This window comes from Melanotaenia boesemani, chromosome 22 (assembly GCF_017639745.1).
Source record: "Melanotaenia boesemani isolate fMelBoe1 chromosome 22, fMelBoe1.pri, whole genome shotgun sequence".
Taxonomy (NCBI): Eukaryota; Metazoa; Chordata; class Actinopteri; order Atheriniformes; family Melanotaeniidae; genus Melanotaenia; species Melanotaenia boesemani.
The window spans coordinates 15,094,370-15,117,166 of NC_055703.1; the positions used below are offsets into that span (position 1 = coordinate 15,094,370).

A 22,797-nucleotide genomic window follows, 5' to 3' on the forward strand; every position below is an offset into this window, starting at 1 on the left:
TTTTGGTGCTCCATCTCTGAAGAATAAAGAGTTCACAGGCGTTTCCTAGGTTCATAGCTCGGTAGGTTAGTTGTTGGTGAGGGTAACATGAGCAGAGTGAGAGCTCTTTCTTTGCGTGACCATCTTTGGTGCCGTGCAGACACGCGGGCTTCGTTGGCTGTTCCGTCTGATTGTTGTGGCATCTTATTGCTGGGAGAAAGTTGGCCTCGCACTTGGTTGATTCTGTTGGCCTTTATTATTAAGAAAATATGGCAGACTCCAAAGAGGACAAGCTATACATGGCGGAATACGCCAAAAGCGGCCGTGCTGCGTGCAAGAAATGCAAAGATAATATCGCTAAAGACTCGCTAAGGATGGCCATCGTGGTGCAGGTAAGGTAGCCACGTCGGGAACACGTTATCCGTGGAATTAGCAAGCTAATTTGGGAAGTGCGTATTTGCGAGTTATGTGGCATGCTGTCCCCACATATAAAACCAACTCGAGCTGACTTCAGAATGAGGTTTTTAAGTGGTTTCAGTTGTGCCAAGTTAGGCCTTAGTTAGCATTTAAATGGCTGACATTGTCTGCGGAGTCTTGCTCACAAAGAAGCGCTGAGCTTCTGGTAGCTTCGTGCATGGTGCTACTAGTGAAAGTTAGCACTGACAGTGTGTGATTGAAACATATTTTCATTTTGCAGCAGTTAGTATTATATTAAAGGAAGCATAAACCCCAGGGGACAAAATCACAGCAGCTCTGCCAGTCTTTGCAGACTGCTGCACCCCACAGAGAGGTAATTCACAAAACCTACTAATGAGACTGCTCAAAGTCAGCCTCCTCCTTCTTGCCATGAGGAGCAATTCCAGATTTGCAATCACTTGACTTTTCTCTTTTAAGGCCAGTCATTCCGAGTCACTGATCTGTAACCAATTTTATCAATGACCAGTTACTCAAAAGATGCACTCTACACACAGTCTGAAGTGTTTTTCATTTATATCGTACGAGCGGCTTCGGCTGTTTGAGTCAGATTACTTCAAATCTAAATCACTGTAAATGACAAATTATGTAAAATCCTTTTGATTTTTCCTGATATAATCCATTAAAATCTAATTCAAAACTGCTGAAAATAATGTTTTTTTCTTTTTAGCAGGATTTTTCACATTAATCTACAAAGCATACCTACGAATGTCTGCAATGACGCAATCAAATTTGAATCAAGTAGATGATGAAATTGTAATCCAAATAGAAGTTTTCTTTTAGCTCTATCTAGCCTTTATAAGGTTTTTTTTTATAATCTATTAATGTAATTCTGATTAGATTTAATGGTTCACTACCCAGCCTTGGCACCTTTTTTTTAAAGAAAAAGCATTTTTAAACAGGATTGAACATCTTTTTGGTTCGAGTCTTTTAATATCTGCAAATAAACCAGCCTCTAAACTATTTCATTTCTGAAACATGTATTTTTTTTATTATGATCCAAGTGGAAAATGATCAGCGATTGAAAGTGTTCTTATGTTAAGTTTAGCTTCAGTTTGACATATTTAATACAGTCTGTGGGCTGAAATACCATTTAACATTTATAAGTATAATTACCTTATTACCTTGAAATAAACTGTTTAAATCCAAAGACAACAAAGTTTCTGTACCATGTTTTTCTAGTTGCCCAGTCCAAGTCTGATGTTTGTTGCTGCTTCATTGTAAACTTACTGTGCACATAATGTGTGTTTTTTTATACAATATAATAAGGATCTGGAAACAGATAAAGCACTTTAATATCAGAAAAGTCTTCTTTTTTTTTTTTAACTACCTATTACTCCAGAGGTGCCCAAAGTCGGTCCTCGAGGGCCGCTGTCCTGCAGATTTTCCAATGTTTCCTGCTTCAACACACCTGACTCAAAAAAAGATCCAACAGCCTATTAAGTTTTGCACAATGACTCATCATAGTTAATATTGGTGATCTATATGTGAAGGGGACTTTTGCATCCTTTGAAAAGCTTTGGGAAAAATATGACCTACCCTGGGTTCACTGTTTTAGATACCTTCAAATCAGGGACTATGTGAGGGAGCATCTACCTGGATTTGAAAACGCATTCCCTATTAAATTGGATGGGTGTCACCGGTACTCCGGTTCAGACCACTCTGTATGACAGACTGCAAAGTCTCTGTCTCCTTAATACAACTAAGATTAAATCTGAATGGGAGAGATAATTAGGACCACCAGTTCCATTTTAGAATATGTCTCTACCTGCTCTTTAAATCCCAGACATGGCATAATCCAATTCAAAGTCTTATGTAGAATTTATTATTCAAAAGTGAAGTTACACAACATTTTTCCTGAGATGTCACCCATATGTGATGCATATGAGTCTACTGAAGCTGACTGACTGCATAGCTTTGCCATATGTGCTAAATTACAAGGCGTCTGGGTTGACATTTTCAGTTTATTCTCAAAAATATTCAAAGTACAGACAAACCCTGAGCCAGTCCTGATATATCAGATATGTTGACTTTTAATTAGACTCTATTGTCATGTGGTCTGATTGCAGGTAAGAAGCTAATTCAAATGTGTTGGAAAGGAAAGAGGTGCCCACACTGAACAGATGGTTGACAGACACTTTTCATCTAGAAAGGATCAGATGCTTTATCAAGGAGAGAACTGAACAATTTGAAAAGATCTGGCGGGGTTCGGGGTTTATGCTGCTGAGTCTTGAATTTTTTTTATTTATTTTTCTAATTTCTTTCTCTATAAAGGGGTCTGGTTTTGAATTTTGAAAATTGAACTGTGCGTTGTTCTATACTGGACCTCTGGTTTTCTTTTCTTTTTTCTTGTTTTTTTTTAAAAAAAATGAATAAAAATGTTTAAAATGGGGGGAAAAAAGTGTTTTGTTTTGTTTTTATCTTCTAGTCACCCATGTTTGATGGGAAGGTCCCCCACTGGCACCACTTCTCCTGCTTCTGGCAGCGAGCATCAGCTCAGTCTACTGCTGACATCGCCGGGTTTTCTGATCTTCGTTGGGATGATCAGGAAAAAATAAAAAAGGCCATCGAAAGCGGTGGAGCTACTGGAGGAGGTCGGTGGTTAATAATAAATCTCTGGCCTCTTAGTCTCTCTGCAGTCTGTTCATGTAAACGGTGAATTGAATTAGTTCTGAGTCATTTCAAGCTGTTTATTTTTTATTATCAGCAAACAGACTAAAAAAATTGAATAAATATAATGATAGTGGCTGGATAAACATCTTATTTAACAGATACTATGTGGAACAATATATTCAGTGCAGACTAGAAGCAAAGATACACAATGTTAATACCCCCATTACTGTACAGTTTTCATCTTTACATGGTTATCACATCATGCTATCTTAAATTGAGTATTCAGTTTGCATTAGATTGACTTGTTTGTTTAATTTAATCGTTTATTTGAATGGGACAGTGCGTATAAATGAACATACAATATTGTCATAAATATGCCAGATTTAGCAGATTAATTCATGTTAATGAGTATTTCTCTTCACTTTTTCCTTTGTTAATAATAGATTGAATTTAATTGTTTGACTTCAAAATGAAAAAGTGGATTTTCTCTTGCAGAAAAAGGTGACCAGAAGGGCTCAGTTAAAGGAGATAAGACGCTGAATGACTTTGCAGTGGAATATGCCAAGTCAAACCGCAGCACATGCAAAGGCTGCACTCAGAAAATAGAAAAGGTTTGTCACCTCTTGGCTTGTCACAAAGGAAAACTCTTATCAAATGCAACAGTGATTAAAAGCACTGTCAGTTTAGCTGTTCATTGTGTGATTTGTCTGTGATCCTCTGGCATTTAGGATCAGATTCGTGTGTCCAAGAAAGCCCTGGACCCTGAGAAGCCTCAGCTAGGTCTGATTGACCGCTGGTACCACACAGGATGTTTCGTGAGTTCCAGGGAGGAGCTGGCCTTCAAGCCTGAATACAGCGCCGCCCAGCTGAAGGGATTCAACGCACTGCGGGCAGAAGACAAGGAAGAGCTGAAAAAGAGGCTCCCTGCTGTTAAGTCTGAAGGGTGAGACAATGAAGGAGGTTTTGAATCGTTTTAGAGAAAATGTTCTTTAGGTTCAACCTGCTCAAGGATCACTGGCTTGTTCAGGTCTGGTGTGAGTTTCTTCACCAGGGTTAGTTCTGTTGGCCTCCTCTCTGTCTCCCATCGCCCTGCAGCACAAGAAAATTGCTTTAAACGTGTCTCGGAAAGCTGTCATGGTGTATGCATACAGGAAGGGGTTGACAGCTGAGTTTGCATGGGACAAGATGATGGCAGTGAGCAGCAGCTCTAGTGGCACAGAGCAGTGTGGACAAAGCAGCAGGAAGCAGTTAATTATGTGAAGCGGGATCCAGCAGACAGTGAAGAGAAAAAGAACAAGAAAGAGCGACGTAGCCATCTTCATCTCCCTGCGCACGCTGGCTGCAGCCCTGCGTTGTTGCTCTGATGCAATACGCCGCACTTGCCGCTTGACTGTGACAAAGATTCGGGCATAGATAAGGAACATGATGAGCAGGGGCGTGAGCACACAAGCAAAGAAGTTGAAGTAGACCATGTAAGTCATGTCCACCACCAGGACAAAGAAGCAGTAACCAGAATCGGGTGGTGTTTTGTGCCAGCCCATCAGAGGTACAAGCCCGATGAGGAAGGCCAGCAGCCATGTGGTGAGGATCACCAGCACGGCGTTGCGAGACGTCATCAAGATCTGGTAGCGGAAAGGCATGAAGATGGCGACGTAGCGCTCCACAGCTACTGCCAGCAGGCTGAAGATGGAGCTCTGTGTGAACATTATCAAAACACTGAGCATGAGCAGACACAGGTAGAGGTTACTACGCGGTAAACCGACATCAGTTAGGATGGCACAGGGAATGGCGATCAGGCCCACACAGATATCGGCAACCGCAAGAGAGACCAGAAAGTAGTTGGTGACGGTGCGTAGTTTGCGGTTGAGACCTACAGCAGCGCAGACCAGTAAATTGCCCGTAGTGGAGAGAAAGGCGATGACAAGCTCAGCTGCCATGTATGTCGCGTTGGGGGAAATCGCCACATCAGGAGATTGGGGCGAAGGAGAAGCTGTGAAGTTCAGCGGATGTTGTAAGAAAGAGGAAACCAGATGAGATGCGTTTCTGGTTTGGTGGAAGGTGTGACAGCTCAGCGATGCAGCAGCGTTCTCCATAGCTGTCCTAAAGAGAGAAGCAGCATTCAGATGAAGCTGGAATATTCAGTATGGTGAGGAAATGCAGCAGGGAAATTACTCACCAATCTACAGCAGCATGGACCTGCTAATAAACACATTTAAAAATGGAAGAACATCATCAGTGTTATCCCAGCTGCAGCCATCCTGAAAATCCCACATAAACGCACCTCTACCTGAACAGGTCTGGAGGATGCTTTTTTTTATATATATACATCCTCATTGGTCCCTCTTGATGTCAGCTGTCGTCTGATCAGGGAGGTTTGACTTGTTTTTTTTATTATTATTATTATCTGTCAGTATGGAGATGAATCAGACTGAGGACTCCTGGATGTTCATTAACTTTGCATCAGTGGTCACTTGGGGGGATGGAGTGTGGATTTTTCTTGTCAGGGCAGAGTACATGGTATCATTGCCACCACCTGGGATTGTACAGACATGTACAAGCTTGTGTTTGTGTGTGTCCATTATCTGATGAAACCCTAATGATTTTATTTAATGAACAAAGGTGTCAGATTCGGGCTTATTTTTTTTCCTCATAGCTATTAACCTGTGTCCCTTTGAGTCTCATTTAGGAAGTTACGGTGGATATTTTCCTTTTGTTTGTCCATAATGAACTAAAGTTTGCAACTAAACTTGTTTGCCCTCACAGAAAGCGTAAAGGCGATGAGGTGGATGGAGTATCAAAGAAACAAAAGAAAGCGGAAGAGGATGAAAAGAAAAAACTTGAAGAGCAGTTAAAGGTACTTTAAAACCGCTTCATACCTAAAGAGTTAGGACCTTGGGTAAAATGTAGACGTGAACCGGAAAAAAAAAAAAAAAACGACTTGCAGATCTCAAGAATAGATGAATGAAAACAGTAATTATTTAAAGTGAGATATTTTATTATTTCTTAAAAAATACAAGTTCATTTTGAATTGGATGGCGGCAACATGTTTCAAAAATGCTGAATATGGGTCATGTTTGTAGCATCCCCTTTAACAAGAGTCCACAAACCTTTGGGAACTGCGGACATGCTGGACCTTTTTGAAGGAATAAAGGATTCTAGCTCCTCAGCAGCCCTGGGTGTCACTGATCATATATTGTGTTTTATAATGCGTCAACTGTTTCCAACTGTTTTGATGTCTGAATGGGAACACATGAAGGACACCATGTCCTCCATTTTAAATCTAAAAATTATTAGACAGCAGTTTTCCATTTTGCATGAGTCCATTTTAAATTAACTTTGGCCCAGAGAAGATAGTGAAACCAGAACCAAATCTTTGCTTGATGGAGCTTAAACCTGCATTTGTTAATGGCACAGTGAGCTGTGTTCACACACAGCAATTTCTGGGGGTGTTCCTGAGTTAATGCAGCGATTTCTGTGACAGAATCATGCCTGGACACAGCTTTTTGCAGATTGCTGAACCTCCGTCTGTCAGAGGGGGGTGTTTTTATACAGTTATATTCCTGATCTGTTTGTAATAGGGCTGGGCGATGTGGCCTCAAACTGATATCCTGATATTTTTTGGCTTTATCCCGATACATGCATAAGAACACATCAGTAGGATTTAGTTAGTTTTTTTTTTTTTTTTTTTGAACCAGGAACCTGCACTCAAACATTTAATAAAAACTCAGTGTTTCCCTGACCATTATATTTAAGGGGCGCCCCAACTTCTCAACAGCATCTCCCACAAACCCCAGAAGATTAGGTTTATTTTATTTTCTATAATAACTTATTATTTAGGTTATTTTAATTTTGCACCAGATCACAACAGACGTAATCTAAGGTCCCCTTTCCTCTAGAACCGGTTTATATTTTGTCTTTTTATTATAAAAACTAAACAGCCTGGTTTTATTTATTTATTCTCATCTTATTCTCATGTTCTCACGTTCAAATCTATCTAGAAACACGTGTAGCTGAACAATCAATCTCCTCGTCATTGTCGTCATTTCTGTATTACTGGTTGAAATAGACGTCTTGCATTCAGCTTCCCCCTCTTTACAGTCCTAAACTACCTACCATGCTCTTCTTTCCTGTCGCCCCTGAAACAACAATGCACATTTGTGCAGGAGAGTTTTCTGGATGTTCGGTCTGCTGTGATGTTGTGAGTGAGAGAAGCTAAACTACGAAGAAAATCACATATGATAAAACCATTAATCCCACAATGGGGAAATTTGTGTGTAGACATGTAGACGCTTTAAATGCTGCCATGTCAGTTTGTACTCAATGTCTACGATATAAACATTTTAAACATCGCACGTAAAACTTCTCAGGTATATCCAATACATCCCTAGTTTCTAGTACAGCTCACTTTTCTGGCCTCTTGTTGCTCCTGTCCAAATTTTTAAGACATTTTGCTTCCATCAAATTCAGGACTTGCTTGTATTGCTCATGAAATGATACAATGTCTCATTTTCATCATTTAGTGTGTTTTATTACAGATTCTGTTGTGAATTCATTATTGATTAGTGAGTTTTTATAATTATATACATTTCACAGAGCTTTTTTTTATTATTATTTTATTTTTTGGTGTGATTCACATATTGGAATAAATGTCTAATCTTTAGTGGTCATGATCCTAATTTATTGCTCTGTTTTTGTGCTTTGTGACTAAATGTGTGTACAGAATCAAAGCCAGCTGATTTGGGGAATCAAGGACAAGCTGAGGAGATATTGTTCAAGCAACGACATGAAGGAGCTGCTGATTGCAAATGGCCAGGACGTCCCTTCTGGAGAGTCCAATGTAAAGAGAAACTCGAACTCTCACCGTTTTTTCAATAATTATTATTAATTATTTAAACATATCAAAGAAGACGTTTCATATTCATGTTAGCTCATTTTAATGAATTGGTTTAAAAATATATGAAAGTTAATTTAGTCACCAAGGAGCATTTGATTATGTTTAACTATATTTGCTACTTTATCTGAATAAGTGTTGGTTTTTCTGTTTATCTAAATGCAGTGTTGTTTAAACACAGGTGGTCGACAGCCTGGCTGATGGCATGGCCTTTGGTGCTCTTGAGGCCTGCAAAGAGTGCAAGGGGCAGCTAGTGTTTAAGGGTGATGCTTATTACTGTAAAGGTGACATTTCAGGCTGGACCAAGTGTGTGTTCAAAACCGCAAGACCTGCACGCAAAGACTGGGTGATACCTAAGGTGGGCTGTCTCATTTCATCAACTGTTGTTGGCTCTTTTCAGGGAGCAATTGACCTGCACACATCTCGAGTCATGGCCAAAGCTTGGCTTCATTTTTTCATTGATTCACTCAAAAAAAAAAAAAAAAAGTAACCGAGTAGCTTAGAGTCCCTATACTTTTAATGGATCAGACAGTGTGAAAATGTCTTGCATTCCCATATGAGCTTTCCATCCTAATCAAGATGTAGGCAGAAAACTAGTAACTATTGTGTACTTTGATTTTGATTTTATTTGATTGTGTCTCTTGAAATCTCATGGTGTCTTTACAGGAATTCCATGAAGTCCCTTTTCTGAAAAAATTTAAGTTCAAGCGGCAGGATAGGGTTTACCCCAAGGAAGCTCCTTCCCAATCACTGACAGCAGGCAAAGCTGAACCTCTGGCAGGTGCATCCAGTGCCCTGACTAAGAAACTGCCTGAGACGGCACCTCCAGGTGAGAGAAACCTGAAGGTCTATTTTAATGTTTTTACAGTCCATTTCTACTTTATTTCCTGTTTTAATGCTGAGGTTGCGGTTAGTGTGATTCTTATATGTATCCAAGTTTATATATATGTTGCTTTTAATCTGGTCATTGATCTTTTTTTTCCTTCTTGTCAACTAGACAAGCCTCTTACTGGTATGAAACTTCTGGCTGTTGGGAAGCTGTCCAAGAACAAAGATGATCTGAAGGCTGTCGTGGAGGAGTTGGGTGGAATGATGACCGGCACAGCCAATAAGGCCTCTCTCTGCCTCAGCACCAAGAGTGAGTTTGATTAAAATCTGAATAAACACATGAGGCAGTGAGTGACATTGAGAACAAAATTTACAAAATTATTCACAGTTGCTTACTTTTTTTTATCCTCACGTTTTCAGAGGAAGTGGAGAAGATGAGTAAGAAGATGGAGGAAGTGAGGGATGCTGGCGTGCGTGTGGTCTCTGAGGATTTCCTCAAAGATATCAAGTCGTCAGGCAAAGCTCTTCAGGAGCTGGTTTCTCTGCATGCCATCTCACCCTGGGGTGCAGAGGTTAAAGTCGAAGCTCAGGCCTCCAAGTCTGGAGCGCTGCCTACTAAAAGCACTGGGAAGGTGAAGGAGGAGGAAGGTAAATACCTGCTACTGTGGTTATTAATTAAAGATGTTTATTTTAATACTGTGTTACATTTCAATAGAAATGAGTAAATCAAATAAAAATGAATGCTTCAACCCAAACAATTACAGGTGGTAGCAAATCCAAGAAAATGAAACTCACAGTCAAAGGTGGAGCTGCAGTGGACCCAGACTCAGGTACCCATTCAAAATCAAAAATGTGAGATATGCACAGTGTCTAGTGGATTTCCCCTGACTTGGATGGATGCTTTTGATTTCTGCAGGTCTGGAGAACAGTGCCCACGTCCTGGAGCAGGGTGGGAAGATGTACAGTGCTACTCTGGGTCTTGTAGACATAGTGAGAGGAACAAACTCATACTATAAACTCCAGCTGCTGGAGGATGATGTACAGAAACGGTAATCTCATAGCTTTTTGTTCTAGCACATTTCTCTCCAACAGTTATTAATATCTTCACAACTAGCCAACTATTGTGCAGTTATACTGTTTGGTTATTATTGTGTTAGGTGAATGGAAAGTTACCCATACCTCCAGACTAACTTGTTTATGTCTTCCATCTGTCATGCATTTTGCAGGTATTGGGTGTTCAGGTCATGGGGCAGAGTGGGTACCACCATCGGCGGCAACAAGTTGGACAAGTTCCATGACAAGAACTCTGCCTTGGACAATTTCCTGTGTGTTTACAAGGAGAAAACGGGAAATGAATGGTGCTCTTCCAACTTCACCAAATATCCCAATAAGTTCTACCCACTAGAAATTGACTATGGACAGGTACACATGCAGCTGTACAAACCCCTGAAGTATATAACTCGCTGTATGCCATATGATCAAGATGAGGTGGGTTTTTTTTCTGCAGGATGAGGAGGCAGTGAAGCAGCTGACAGCTACTGCTGGCACCAAGTCTAAACTGGCCAAACCAGTCCAGGAACTGATCAAGATTATTTTTGATGTAGAGAGCATGAAAAAGGCCATGGTAGAGTTTGAGGTAAGACTTTCATTTAATAATTACTGGTGTTTTTGTTTGGTTTGCTTCTCTGGTTTTAGCTTTTTCCTGTGCTTCCTTTCATCTTTTTTTCTTTTAATGAGAAGTTTTGTGACAAGAATAAAAAGCAGCTACTTCCTGTACCTTACCTTTTTCTGTAAATGAAAGTGTTATATTTTACACTTAAAGATCTCATTTTCTTTTTTTTGTGCTTAGATTGACCTTCAGAAGATGCCTCTTGGCAAGTTGAGTAAGAGGCAAATCCAGAGTGCCTACGCACTCCTCAGTGAAGTTCAGCAGGTTGGTCATCCATAACACCTTTCAGAGGATTCTTCTTCTGTCTGCTTGGAATAATTTCTGCAGGATTCTGTGATCACTTTTATGCATTAAATATGTTCCAGCTCTCTGCATTCGCAACTACATCTACTGCAGACAGTGCTGATTGTAATGTAAACAATGGCACAAATTGATTTTAAAAAGATGATGACACCTTTTTAAACTTACCTCAACATGTTTTTTTGCATTGTGGTACTTAAAAAGTCTCTATTCGGCAGATGTTGGACAACTTTAATTTTATGCTGATGCAGATATAAAGATCTGTATTTATTTTTATAGGCCAATAGCACTTTATTGTGTAACTCTGGTTAAAATTGGAACAGCTAGATGTTTTGTTCAAATCTCTGGATCAGATTTGTCCTGTTACCCTACGACTCTTATCAGATATAAATCATGTTTCATAGGCTGTGTCAGATTGTGTGCCTGAAGCACAAATCCTGGATCTGTCTAATCGCTTTTACACCCTGATACCTCATGACTTTGGCATGAAGAAACCTCCACTACTGAGCAACCTGGATTATATTCAAGTAAGTGCACAGAGATTTTGACCTATTGTACAGTGTCCTTTTGCTTTAAGAGAGACATATTGTCCTTTTACCACTACGGCCTACTCTGCTCGACTTAGGGTTTTCCATTAGGTAGCAGCACCTGGTACCAGGTACTTGTTTAGCATCTACTCGGCTGGAGTTCACACAAATACACTTTTTTCTTTTTTTCCCTCCGCATAATATGTCTAAATATTTCTCACACATCACTCTCTAGGCCAAAGTTCAGATGTTGGACAACCTGTTGGATATTGAAGTGGCGTACAGCTTGCTCAGAGGAGGAGCTCAGGACAATGACCATGATCCCATTGACACCAACTATGAGAAACTCAAAACAAAGATTGAGGTAAGGAACCTGCCTCCCTGAGTAAAGTTGTAATTAACATATTGTTTAAAAACAGTGTGTGATGCGTATGTTATCTTACAGGTTGTTGATAAGGCTACACAGGAGGCTGAAGTCATTGTGCAGTATGTTAAGAACACGCATGCTGCTACACACAACACGTACACACTGGAAGTGCAAGAAGTAAGTCATTATTTAGATGACTAATTTTAAACTTCTGCCTCATTTTATTATGTTTTACATGATTTGGATACATCTTTATCTATAGGAACCAATTCTCTTAAATACTTGTTCCCGTAAATACATTTGTCAGTTTAACTTGCTGCACTATTTTCCATTTTATTCAGATCTTTAAAATAGCCCGAGAGGGCGAAAACCAGCGGTACCGTCCCTTTGAGGAGCTGCACAATCGGCAGCTACTGTGGCACGGTTCTCGCACCACCAACTATGCTGGTATTCTGTCTCAGGGTCTCCGTATTGCACCTCCAGAGGCTCCAGTGGTGAGTGTTCGTTTTCCACCATGCTGAGTTCAAGCTAGTGGGAAAGTTTTAATGTTATTTTGTAAATATTTGCCCTTGTAATGTTTTTTTTTATTTGTCTTAAACTTTCATTGCTTAGCTGATTAACTTTTTGGTTTCTCTGCAGACTGGTTACATGTTTGGCAAAGGTGTGTACTTTGCTGATATGGTGTCCAAGAGTGCAAACTACTGTCACACCTCCCAATCAGACCCCGTAGGCCTGATTCTGTTGGCAGAGGTTGCTCTAGGCAACATGTGAGTGATAATTTTTTAAATAAACATAAAATCCCTTCATTCTGTTTTGATTATGTAAATTAATGTCCCATGATTTTTGGTTTTAATGCAGGCATGAGCTGAAGAAGGCCTCTCACATTACAAAACTACCAAAGGGCAAGCACAGTGTTAAAGGTGAGAAACTTCATTGGTGCATGTACCCTGTCTGTGAGATAAAAATGGCTCCTTTCATCACAAACTACTGAATAAATTTATATTGATAACTATGTTATTTTGGGTTTTGTGCTGCATGAATGGGATAGTTGATGAAAACAAAGTATTTTGTTGTAATAGCATAAACATATACTTAATGTAACATGGATGTTTTTCATCATAGCAATATATTACAGTTCACTTTTCTTCTTTTATCAAGCTTTCTTTCATCAACCTGTTCATTTCTTGCCAGGTTTGGGTAGAACTGCTCCAGATCCAAGTGCCACCTTCACTCTGAATGGGGTGCAAGTGCCTCTGGGAAAAGGAGTCCAAACCAACACTGATGACACAAGCCTACTATATAACGAGTATCCTTTTATTGCTTGTTTTTTCATCTATGAACATGATGATGATTTTGCTAAATTCCTCCATGTTTTTCTTGTTTGGCTCATGATTAGCGCTTGAGAGTGCTATTCTGTTCCATAGTTAGATTATTGATTACTGACACACATTAATATTCACAAGAGTTTTTGATACATGATGTAACATCATCATGTATCAGTTGTACCTGGATTAAAATTGACCAATGAATCAATCATGTAGACTGGTGATGGTCAAGGTAAAGGTAAAATAAAAATCTGCAGCTGAGGCCTGTGTGTTGTCTTTAGTGAGGATTTATGTTGTCCAAACTAGGGTCCTGTTCCAGAAAGTGGGTTATGTTGTTACTCTAGAGCAGGCATGTCAAACTGGTCCAGCAAAGGGCCGTGTGGCTGCAGGTTTTTGTTCCAGCCAGCCAAGAGCACACAGTTTGACCAATCAGCTGTCTGAAGACTGAGATCAGTTGATTGAATCAGTCAAATCTGGTGTGCTGCTGCTTGGTTGGAACAAAAACCTGCAGCCACACGGCCCTTTGCTGGACCAGTTTGACATATGTGCTCTAGAGTATGTTAACCCTGAAATTCTGGGATTCTATCCTAAAACTCTTGTTTCTGCACTCAGAGTAAGTTAATCCAAACTTCGGTTAGTTAAACGTGCTTTCTATAACGGGTCCCAGATTTCTTGGAGTTTTTAACCTTGGATCTCTTTATCCGTTTTCCTTAACCACTGCTCCTCCAGATACATTGTCTATGATGTCGCACAGATAAACATGAAGTATCTCTTGAAGGTCAAGTTCAACTACCAGACATCCCTGTGGTAAAAGGACATCCAAGCCCTTTATAGAAGACCACTGTTGCCTCCAAATGGCTTTGCTTCATTCCCTCCAGCGAAATATGTGAACAGGAGTGATGCTTTACTGCTCTTTACAGTGGTCATTTGAAATGTTTTGCCACTTTACTGCTTTTTCATCAGGTTCATTAACAGGCAGATTTTATTAGTAATACATTAGGTAGTTAATTTCTGCTCTGATATGCTTCATAGGATGGAAAGTCACAGATGAACAGCAGCTGACGCATAATGGATGAAACAGTAACTATCTCACATCTTTGATTTTGAAAGGGTATTACTCATTCTTCAGTAATTCTCTAGTTAATAAGGCGTATCCGCAAGTTTAGGAGTTTTGAGTTACGAGCACTCAATCTGCAGAATTACCCATACCACTGTTTATTATATTAGGATTCCTCAGTGAAATAGCCAGTAAAATGCATGTTTTGTAGAGTGATTGGTATGAAGAACCTGTACAAGGTTTGACATGTATATATTTGTTTTGTTGTTTGTCTCAAACGTCTTCCTGTCAGAAGAAAATGTTGCAGTGTTCTTTCAAAAACAGAAACTGCCATGCATAGTTCTTTCTTGTGTACCTCAAATTCAATAAAAACAAAGGACTCCTTCAATGTTTTTTTGTTATTGGTTTTATACACTGAAAGCTGTTTATGAATACAAAAATGGTTTGCATTCATTTTGAAACCTTTCTATGGATTCTATGGCACATGGATTATAAAAACTGATGGAATTGGTTAACAAAAATTGCCATTTTTTTTATGTTTGCTATAATGGATTCGATAATGCTGTGCAAAGTCTTATTAGTATGTAGTATAAATTGCATAAAAGTAATACAATACACAAACTTATAATTTTGGTCAGATTTTGCCACACCAGGAACAAAGGACTTAATGAATGCTGACTAGTTTTTTTTTTCTTATTATTTACATCAAACATTTTTTTAGACTATTTCTCGTAATCTTTACAATGGAAATTCGACATATATGAAGACAACACAGTAATGCGTATTACTATATTGGACAAAACGACTCCGTTGCCACTGGTTTGGTAATTTATAGATTGTTTATTTCTCAAATTGCCCTCCAGAGAGATTTCCGACCCAGAATGCATTTTGACAACGTCTTTGAAAAAGCGGCGCGGCTAATTCAAGATGGCGGAGATGGACCAGCTGTTAGACGAGAGTGAGTAACAATACGAAATCAATGAGTACTACAGTGTAAACAAACAGCGGTCCTCTAGTAATTACATAAACAATTCGCGAAGAGCTGAGGTTGTTGTTAATGTAATCGATTTTATAAATTTACAGTTGATTTCATGAAGCAATTTTTAAGACGCAAAGAAACTGGTTTGCCCAAGTCAGCTAACGCTTTTAGCACGGGAGGCTAACCATAGCTAATGCAGGAGTTGAACAAGTTACTTTAGCTACACTGGATAAACAAATGCTGTTAGCTTAGCTTTGAGCTAACGTCTGCTAACATTAGGTCGCAACAACAATAACAAAAGGGCTACGTCAGCGTCGTGAGGTGGTAGCTATCTATTTATTAATATGAGCATAGTTTCTTCAGTATTCATTGGCACTGTCCTTATATTTAAGGTTTGTTAGCGGTGGTTAATATTACATGGTTACGCGTTGTGTATGCTTTTGACAAGCTGGCAAAGGTAGTCTACTGAAGTTAGTTGACTGCTAATACCTGAAGTGATCAATTACGTTATGTAATCTATCAATAAATTTTCTGTGTAACGTATTGTAATGTTAGCTGGTTTAGCGTTTGGTGTTTTAAGTGTTTTATGTCAAGTTGATGTCACTGCCGTGCCTGACAGCTCAAACTGGGGTAAAGGCCTCACCGACTTGGTTAGCTATTTCCAGTTAACCTATATGGCTGCTGTCTGTGTTAAAGTGACTTTATCAGATTTTGGGGGTTACAAACATCAACGTATCATTTTAACTGCTAATATATTAATAAATTTCCTTTGTTTCCACTATGAAATTATGCTTAATGTATTTTCATCAGCATTTGTTTTCTATTGCCATTAATTCAATATTGTACGTTTAATTCTAGTCTATTTTGTCTGTTTCCCCAGGCTCCTCAGCTGAGGCACTCGTCAGTCTTAAAGGTATATCGGCAATTTCAGTTGCTATCTTTAGAGTTACTTTTTTCTATATGCGAGATTACAGGGGTGATATAATCCATACTCAACTCACATTTATTGTATGCCTGTCTGATCATAAATTGTCAATGATGATTGATCTGGTTTGATTGTGTCATTGTCTGTGTTGGATCACACACGCGATTGGTTTGTGGTTTAAAAGTAGTCAGCAGATTTAAGTCCTTCAAAGGATTAAAGATGTGTATTACCCCCCCCCCCCCCCCCCCCCCCCCCAAAAAAAATGAGAAGCTTACCACTTACACTGTTTCAACATTTCGTTAAGATTCAGGCTAAAGTATAAAGGAAGTAATTGCCACATTATTTCTTGGATGCAATTATTCTTTCTTTACTAAATGAGATTTTTTTTTTCATTATTTTACATAGAAAATGTTTTTTTTCTGTGATTTGACAGTGTTATAGTCTTGTATATTATGTATTTACAGTATTATGTATGAATTCATTGGTTGTCTTATAGAGGGGAGTTTGTCTAACACACTGAATGAAAAGAACAGCTTCCCAAGAACTCACAACACCAGGGGACGACATTCCTCTGTCACAATGGACACGGTAAGAAACAGGATGATAGTCAAATGATACATTTGTGGACAGGATGAAACCAAGCTGCTTCTATTTATGTTTTGAATGCTAACCCTTTGGCTAAAATATAAGCATGGAGAGCATTATAAAGACATGCAAAATATACAAAGTTCACATATAGACCAGGAGAGTAAAATATTAAGAGCACACGGAAAAGTGCTTGAGCTGGTGATTGTCACCAATTTAATTGTGACTATAGCATTCTCTATGGCCTATTGTGTTTTTCTTCTAAATAAATTGAAACTATCCCTATCGATTTTTTTTTTTTTACTGGACGCACTGAATGTGTTAGATTCATGTTATCTGACCCTAGAAAGCATCTGATACATTAACTATGAAATATTTATCACAGGAAGAAGACAACCAATGTGGTTTCTAATTTCTATACTGCAGAAAGACTATGCACATGTGCCATTATAGTGCATTAAACCTTTTAACAGTATATATGTTGGTATACCATTACAAAAACATTATGCAGATGTAACAATAGAAATAAGATTGACTGCATTCTATTTTATTAAGCTCCTGCTGATTGTATTTATCATGGTAACTATTTTCGGGATCAATCGATTAGTCTAATTTTACATGTGTGTTCCTTGCCACTACATATTGGGATTTATTATGTTAACTCATTCAAACCTGCTGCTACATATGTGTTTCTCTCTTTCAGACCAGGGGCCTGTACTTCAAAACATGATTAGTGGCTTAGCGGGGGAGGTAACTTCACAAAGCTGGTTCACTTCTTACTGGGGTGTTTCATTTTGGCATCTTATGCTGGGAACTTAACCTGCTCCAGCAAAGGTTAGGTTAGAGATGTAAAAGCACCACAAGTTGAAACTACTTGAGGATAATGTATAAGGTATACCAAATTTACCTTTTCCACAGCCTTCCATTGTATACCTTCTTTTTAACATTAAGCAAAAGTGCTGTAGCCCAGAAGCAGAGACAGAGTAGGCAAAGTTTGGCTTGTACTCCTCTTTAAGATGGCTCCCGAAGATGATTGGCCAGTTTGGAAATTGAAGTGCCCATCCAAAAGTATGGCAGTGCTGGAAGGCACATGTTTAGTCTCATCTGATAAGAAAGCAGAGGAATGTTAGGACAAACACAGCACAAGACAACACCTATAGCTCATTCATTATACTAAATATTAGAAATCATCATCATTGAAGCACAGCTTAAGTTACTGGGTTTTAGGTGGTTGTTTTCCATCACTGCTCAGTTTGTAGAACAATAAGGTCTGAATGGAGTAATGCTGATGACGGCACTTCTGTTTGAAGATTAATGCTACTACTAAAAAGCCCTTCATTTGTTCCAACAGCCAACACGGAGCTCAAAGAGAAGCCGTTTGTTTAGAGATGAAGATGAATCACCCCAGCAACGTCTCCCTTCCAGATCTCCTCGGAGGAGCCAAAGGGTCACCACTACACCACAGGTAAAAACTGCAATCCATGAAATTGTTTGACAGGATAGGGAAAGCTGTGGAAATCATGATGGTGTTCTGCAGCATTACATCTGATGATGTGTGTTTTATAGTTGAAAATTGAGTACGAGCATAGTTTAATTCTGTAGACAATTTAATTACATTTTGATTGTGTATTTATTCATTCACCACAACCACTTTAGACACTACTTTTCTTAAGGGAAAGGGTGAGGTGTACAATATCGTTTGTCAAATGTATACCATACAGATAAATACTCTTGTTCAACTAGTTACTGCCAAATTATGATGTTGGGATCTTGCCTTATTGCTGAGAATAGGTTGCCGGATACTAACAGTAGTTTACACAGAGGACTTTCTGAATATGAAGCACAAGGACAAATTATTTTATTTGCATCAATAGAAGAAATACCACATTAAAAATGTTTGAAAACAGAATTCTTTTAGAAAACCATAAGGCTGCTTCAAGTAATTATTTGCTATGAAATAAGTCCATAATTCTGCTTCTCCTTTGCTGATAAAAAACTGTTGAAAGTAACGATTACAACTTGCCTGCTAAAAATGTTTATTGGTTATTTAGTATATTTGTTGTTTTCTATAATGCAGGTGTATCCTTATGTGGCATAACTGTTGTTTTACTCATTTTCTTTTGTAGAAATTTTCTAATGTCGTGACACCAGATAAGAAGGCATCACAGAAAATAGGGCTGAGATTAAGAAACCTCCTTAAGCTACCCAAAGCTCACAAATGGTGCATCTATGAATGGTTCTATTCCAATATTGACAGGTAAAGTTTTACTTTAACTTGCTGAAAACCATCATTTTAATTTTTGGTGAGCTGGATCTAACTTGACTTGAAGCGCATGAGTCATCATATATATTTTTTATTTATTTATTTATGAATGAATGAATGATAAAATGCTGTCTTAAAATATAATTTTTCCTTTATCTTCCTCCAGACCTCTTTTTGAAGGTGACAATGAATTCTGCTTGTGCCTCAAGGAGTCTTTCCCCAACCTAAAAACAAGAAAACTAACTAGAGTTGAGTGGGGCACAATCAGGAGACTGATGGGAAAACCACGACGGTACTCTATGATCTTTAAACTTAAAGTATACAATGCATTTGTCTTGTCACCTCAAGAATTCTTTTGTCCCTTCCATTATCAACAGAACGTTGGTATAAAGGAATCAAAATAACTAAGTTTCCGTGTTTATGCTCTTTCGTCTCATCCAGGTGTTCATCAGCATTCTTTGCTGAAGAGCGAACAGCGCTGAGACAGAAGCGGATGAAAATCCGCCTTCTGCAGCAGAGAAAACTGTCTGATGTGTCAAACTGCAAAGACCTTCCTGATGAAATCCCTTTGCCTCTCATCATCGGTACCAAAGTCACTGGTAAGATGACTGAGATGAACATCCTCTCATGTCAAGAGATTATCATTGCAATCACACTAGGATAATACACCATGAGGATTGTTGCACTTAAAGGCAACCAGTTTTAACATTTTAATTAACAGTTAAGAAAGTAAAAAAAAATCATAAGAGCGAACTCAACACAGAATATTTAACTATGTGTTAGGTTTGTGGTTGCTGCTGATGAACTGAGCAAGTTGAAAAACACCACCACCATCTGGCCATAAGTAAAGTCATTTCTAGCAGCTCTTGCACTATTGTGTCATTGTTTTTATTATTATCATTATTAATGCTGACTATAGATTTGCTCTTTACTTTCTCTGGTTGTTTAGACTGCTTACTGAACAAAAGTAGTGGACGTAATGGCAACACATTTTAAGACATGGTTTTTGTCAAATGTTGGTAGTTAAATGAAATCATAAGTAAGAGACTATTTCTTTTCTTTATGTTCATCAGCTCGACTTCGAGGCGTCCATGATGGGCTGTTCACGGGGCAGATTGATGCAGTTGACACCAGTGCTGCCACTTATCGTGTCACGTTTGACCGCAGTGGCTTGGGAACTCACACCGTGCCTGATTATGAAGTCTTGGTACGCTCACTATTAGCATGTTATGTTGCTATTTTAATAAGTGTGTCATTAACCTGTTTTTATAAATAAAATAAAAAATGGCAGTACTATATCTTTAATAATTATTTTCCAGAGCAATGACCCCAATGAGACCATGCCCATCTCAGCTTTTGCCCAGAAGCATCGATCAACACGCTACATGCAGAACCTCATGACTCCTCCTAGAGTGTCATACCCCTCTGCTACCACTCCTGTCCACATGGTACCATAAACCCACATCCAGTGATGGAAACATTTGCCATCTTATCACATTTTCTCACACATAAACGTTTATAAATAATTGTCATTGCTGGCCTAAGTCTCAAATGAAATTAAATAGATTGAAGCTAACAGGCCAGAAACACTGGGATAATTTTGCTTAACACACTGTAAAGTACACAGATAAAATAAACTGTAAATGTGGGCACATAAAATTTTATTTATGCATGTCTGACGCTGCTGGGATCATTACAGGAAGGGGGGGTTAAAAGAGTAGTGTATAATATTGTGTGTAGTAGAACCAAAACAAAAAAAAACAAAAGATTTTTTTAATTTAATTTCAATTGAGCTATTGCACTGTTGTTTATTGTTTTGTTTATTTTTTATAACAGGACAATGATCCTCTTATAAGCCAGTCACCATGGAAGAACAAAGTGTATGGTGCTGAAGGTGATACACTGGGAGGATTTCCTGTTAAATTTCTGGTCCAAGTTGTAAGTTTTTCCTGTCAAGTGTAATACTAAAAAGTTATAACCTAAAACTAAGAACCTGTTCTAAAAAAATAACAAACAAAAAAAACTTTTCTTTTTCTCCCATTTCTAGACAAGGCTGTCCAAAATCTTAATGATCAAAAAGGAACACATCAAGAACTTGAAAGAAATGAACACAGAGGCAGAGAAACTGGTACAATGACTAAATGTTATTCGAAGCACACTAAAGTATAATATATGCACACATTAAGGCTAACATTACACTTGTGGTTTTGTTTTTTCCAGAAGTCGTACTCGATGCCTATTGACTTAGAATTTCAGAAACGATATGCTACCATCGTGGTAGAGCTGGAACAGCTTAATAAAGATCTCAACAAGGTTCTGCATGAAGTGCAACAGTTCTGCTGTGAAGTAAGTTGATATATTATTTTTTTTGTTGTTATGATTATTCGAGTAAATTCCAGTGTGTCTGTTCCTTTTAGTCTTGATCAGCTGAAGAAAATAAAGTTATACATCCTTGTATTAATCACAAATGTTCATCTGTCCAGCTTGCTCCAGATCAAGGCATGGTTCCAGCTGATCATCCCACAGAGCTGCGGCGGCGTTGTGAAGAAGAGGCCCAGCAGATGGTGCAGCTGAGCAATTCACAGAGGGATGGACAGCTGAGTGTGACAAATCCCAGCCTCACACACCTCATTTCCCGCCTCACTGCCTTACTCTTACAGATAAAAGTAGAGTACACATTCATTTAAAGCGTTTTTTTCCACTCACAAGTTATACAACACATGACAGAATTACTCTGGGTGTGTGCAGTAGGAAGTTTATTTTTATGGTCATTACAGCACTTTGTGAAATAGTGTCAGTTGTTTATCAAGTCTTCTGGTTTGTTTCAGTGTCTGGCAGATGGCGGCGATCTGAATTCATTTGAGTTTAAATCGTTAACAGACTCCCTTAATGACATCAAGGCATCAATCGATCCCTCCAACCTCAGGTAAATCACCTTCCTGTATTTTCATCTACTATTTGTGGTCACATTCAGGTAGCCATATTCTTACCTTTTATAACCCATGATGACTTCATTTTTCTCTTGTGTTTGCAGTTGCTTTCAGAATAATGTTGAGATCCATGTGGCACACATCCAGAGTGGTCTGAGCCAGCTGGGCAATCTGCATGCATTTGCTGCCAACAACACCAATGCAGTCTGAGTACTTGCATCATCTCTTCCACATACAGACATGCAGCATGCTGATGTCTTCTGAAATGCTGACAACAGGCTCATGTTGACGTTGCGGATCGCCATCTTCCAGTCTGAATTTCGTTCGAGTTCTGTTGAGATTCCTGAGGTTGGTTAAAAAGAGGGATGATGTCACGTATTTTTATCCACCCATTTTAATGTATGAAAATGTTTGTGCAACCCACTCAACACAAGCCTGAAAAAAATGTTTAGCTATTGCCACAATCCACATCTCACAACTCCCAATTTGTTATTTATTGGTTTCATGTGCCAAACATTGATTCTAACAGGTTTTAAAGTCCATATTTATTTATTTTTGCAAAGGTTTGTATGGTTATGGAACAATATTTTGCTGTCTCTGATGTTCCCCTGTGAGTGTTTTTGTTGCTCCACCGATGGTAAGCACAGGGGAAGGTTGAGAATGTTTTTATAAAATTGTTTCTTGTAGATAATTGTATTATATCTCTGATTATTAGAACTATTGTCAACATTTCTGCCATGTGTTCAGAAATGGCTTTTGTAATTTTCTGTGCACTGAAGAGAGATTTTGGTATTTTTTATAAAGGAGAATGCTGGGGTTTCAATGCCTTTTAATCCCTAAGGTCTTAGCGACTCCACATTTGGCATGGCTGCTGCTGCAACCACCACAAAGCCTGCATTACTGATGTATCCCCCAAAAAGTCAACAGTTCTCTCCTAGAGAATCTCCTTTTTCAGTTTTGTAAAGTTGTACATGAGAGTGCCTCAGGGCGATTGTACATAAATGTTTCTCTTCTTTTATATTAAACATAATATTGCTACACAGTTTTCAGTTATTCATTTTTTATTAAGTCCAGATGATTAACTT

General features: G+C 38.7%; 3 protein-coding genes across 3 annotated transcripts; 2 read left to right on the forward strand and 1 right to left on the reverse strand.

Annotated features, from left to right (window-relative positions):
• Positions 1 to 119: 119 nt before the first annotated feature.
• parp1 (poly (ADP-ribose) polymerase 1) lies at positions 120 to 14,418 on the forward strand. The gene is made up of 23 exons (XM_041976385.1): positions 120 to 371; positions 2,882 to 3,047; positions 3,562 to 3,677; positions 3,795 to 4,009; positions 5,830 to 5,920; positions 7,787 to 7,903; positions 8,139 to 8,315; positions 8,624 to 8,786; positions 8,955 to 9,095; positions 9,206 to 9,433; positions 9,550 to 9,615; positions 9,702 to 9,834; positions 10,012 to 10,207; positions 10,293 to 10,421; positions 10,635 to 10,718; positions 11,159 to 11,281; positions 11,517 to 11,645; positions 11,727 to 11,825; positions 11,990 to 12,142; positions 12,288 to 12,415; positions 12,507 to 12,568; positions 12,840 to 12,954; positions 13,703 to 14,418. Exons 1-23 carry the CDS (start codon positions 249 to 251, stop codon positions 13,782 to 13,784), a joined length of 3,036 nt encoding a protein of 1,011 aa, XP_041832319.1. The 5' UTR covers positions 120 to 248; the 3' UTR covers positions 13,785 to 14,418.
• LOC121633736 (adenosine receptor A2a-like) lies at positions 4,071 to 5,087 on the reverse strand. The gene has a single exon (XM_041975939.1). The coding sequence runs from the start codon at positions 5,001 to 5,003 to the stop codon at positions 4,071 to 4,073; it is 933 nt and encodes a 310-aa protein (XP_041831873.1). The 5' UTR covers positions 5,004 to 5,087.
• Positions 14,419 to 14,915: 497 nt separating the features above from the next.
• On the forward strand, positions 14,916 to 22,754 carry lin9 (lin-9 DREAM MuvB core complex component). The gene is made up of 15 exons (XM_041976405.1): positions 14,916 to 14,988; positions 15,890 to 15,922; positions 16,431 to 16,522; positions 17,871 to 17,984; positions 18,646 to 18,776; positions 18,949 to 19,074; positions 19,224 to 19,381; positions 19,856 to 19,989; positions 20,102 to 20,230; positions 20,619 to 20,720; positions 20,830 to 20,910; positions 21,003 to 21,128; positions 21,266 to 21,448; positions 21,611 to 21,708; positions 21,817 to 22,754. Exons 1-15 carry the CDS (start codon positions 14,958 to 14,960, stop codon positions 21,920 to 21,922), a joined length of 1,644 nt encoding a protein of 547 aa, XP_041832339.1. The 5' UTR covers positions 14,916 to 14,957; the 3' UTR covers positions 21,923 to 22,754.
• The last annotated feature ends 43 nt before the right edge of the window (positions 22,755 to 22,797 follow it).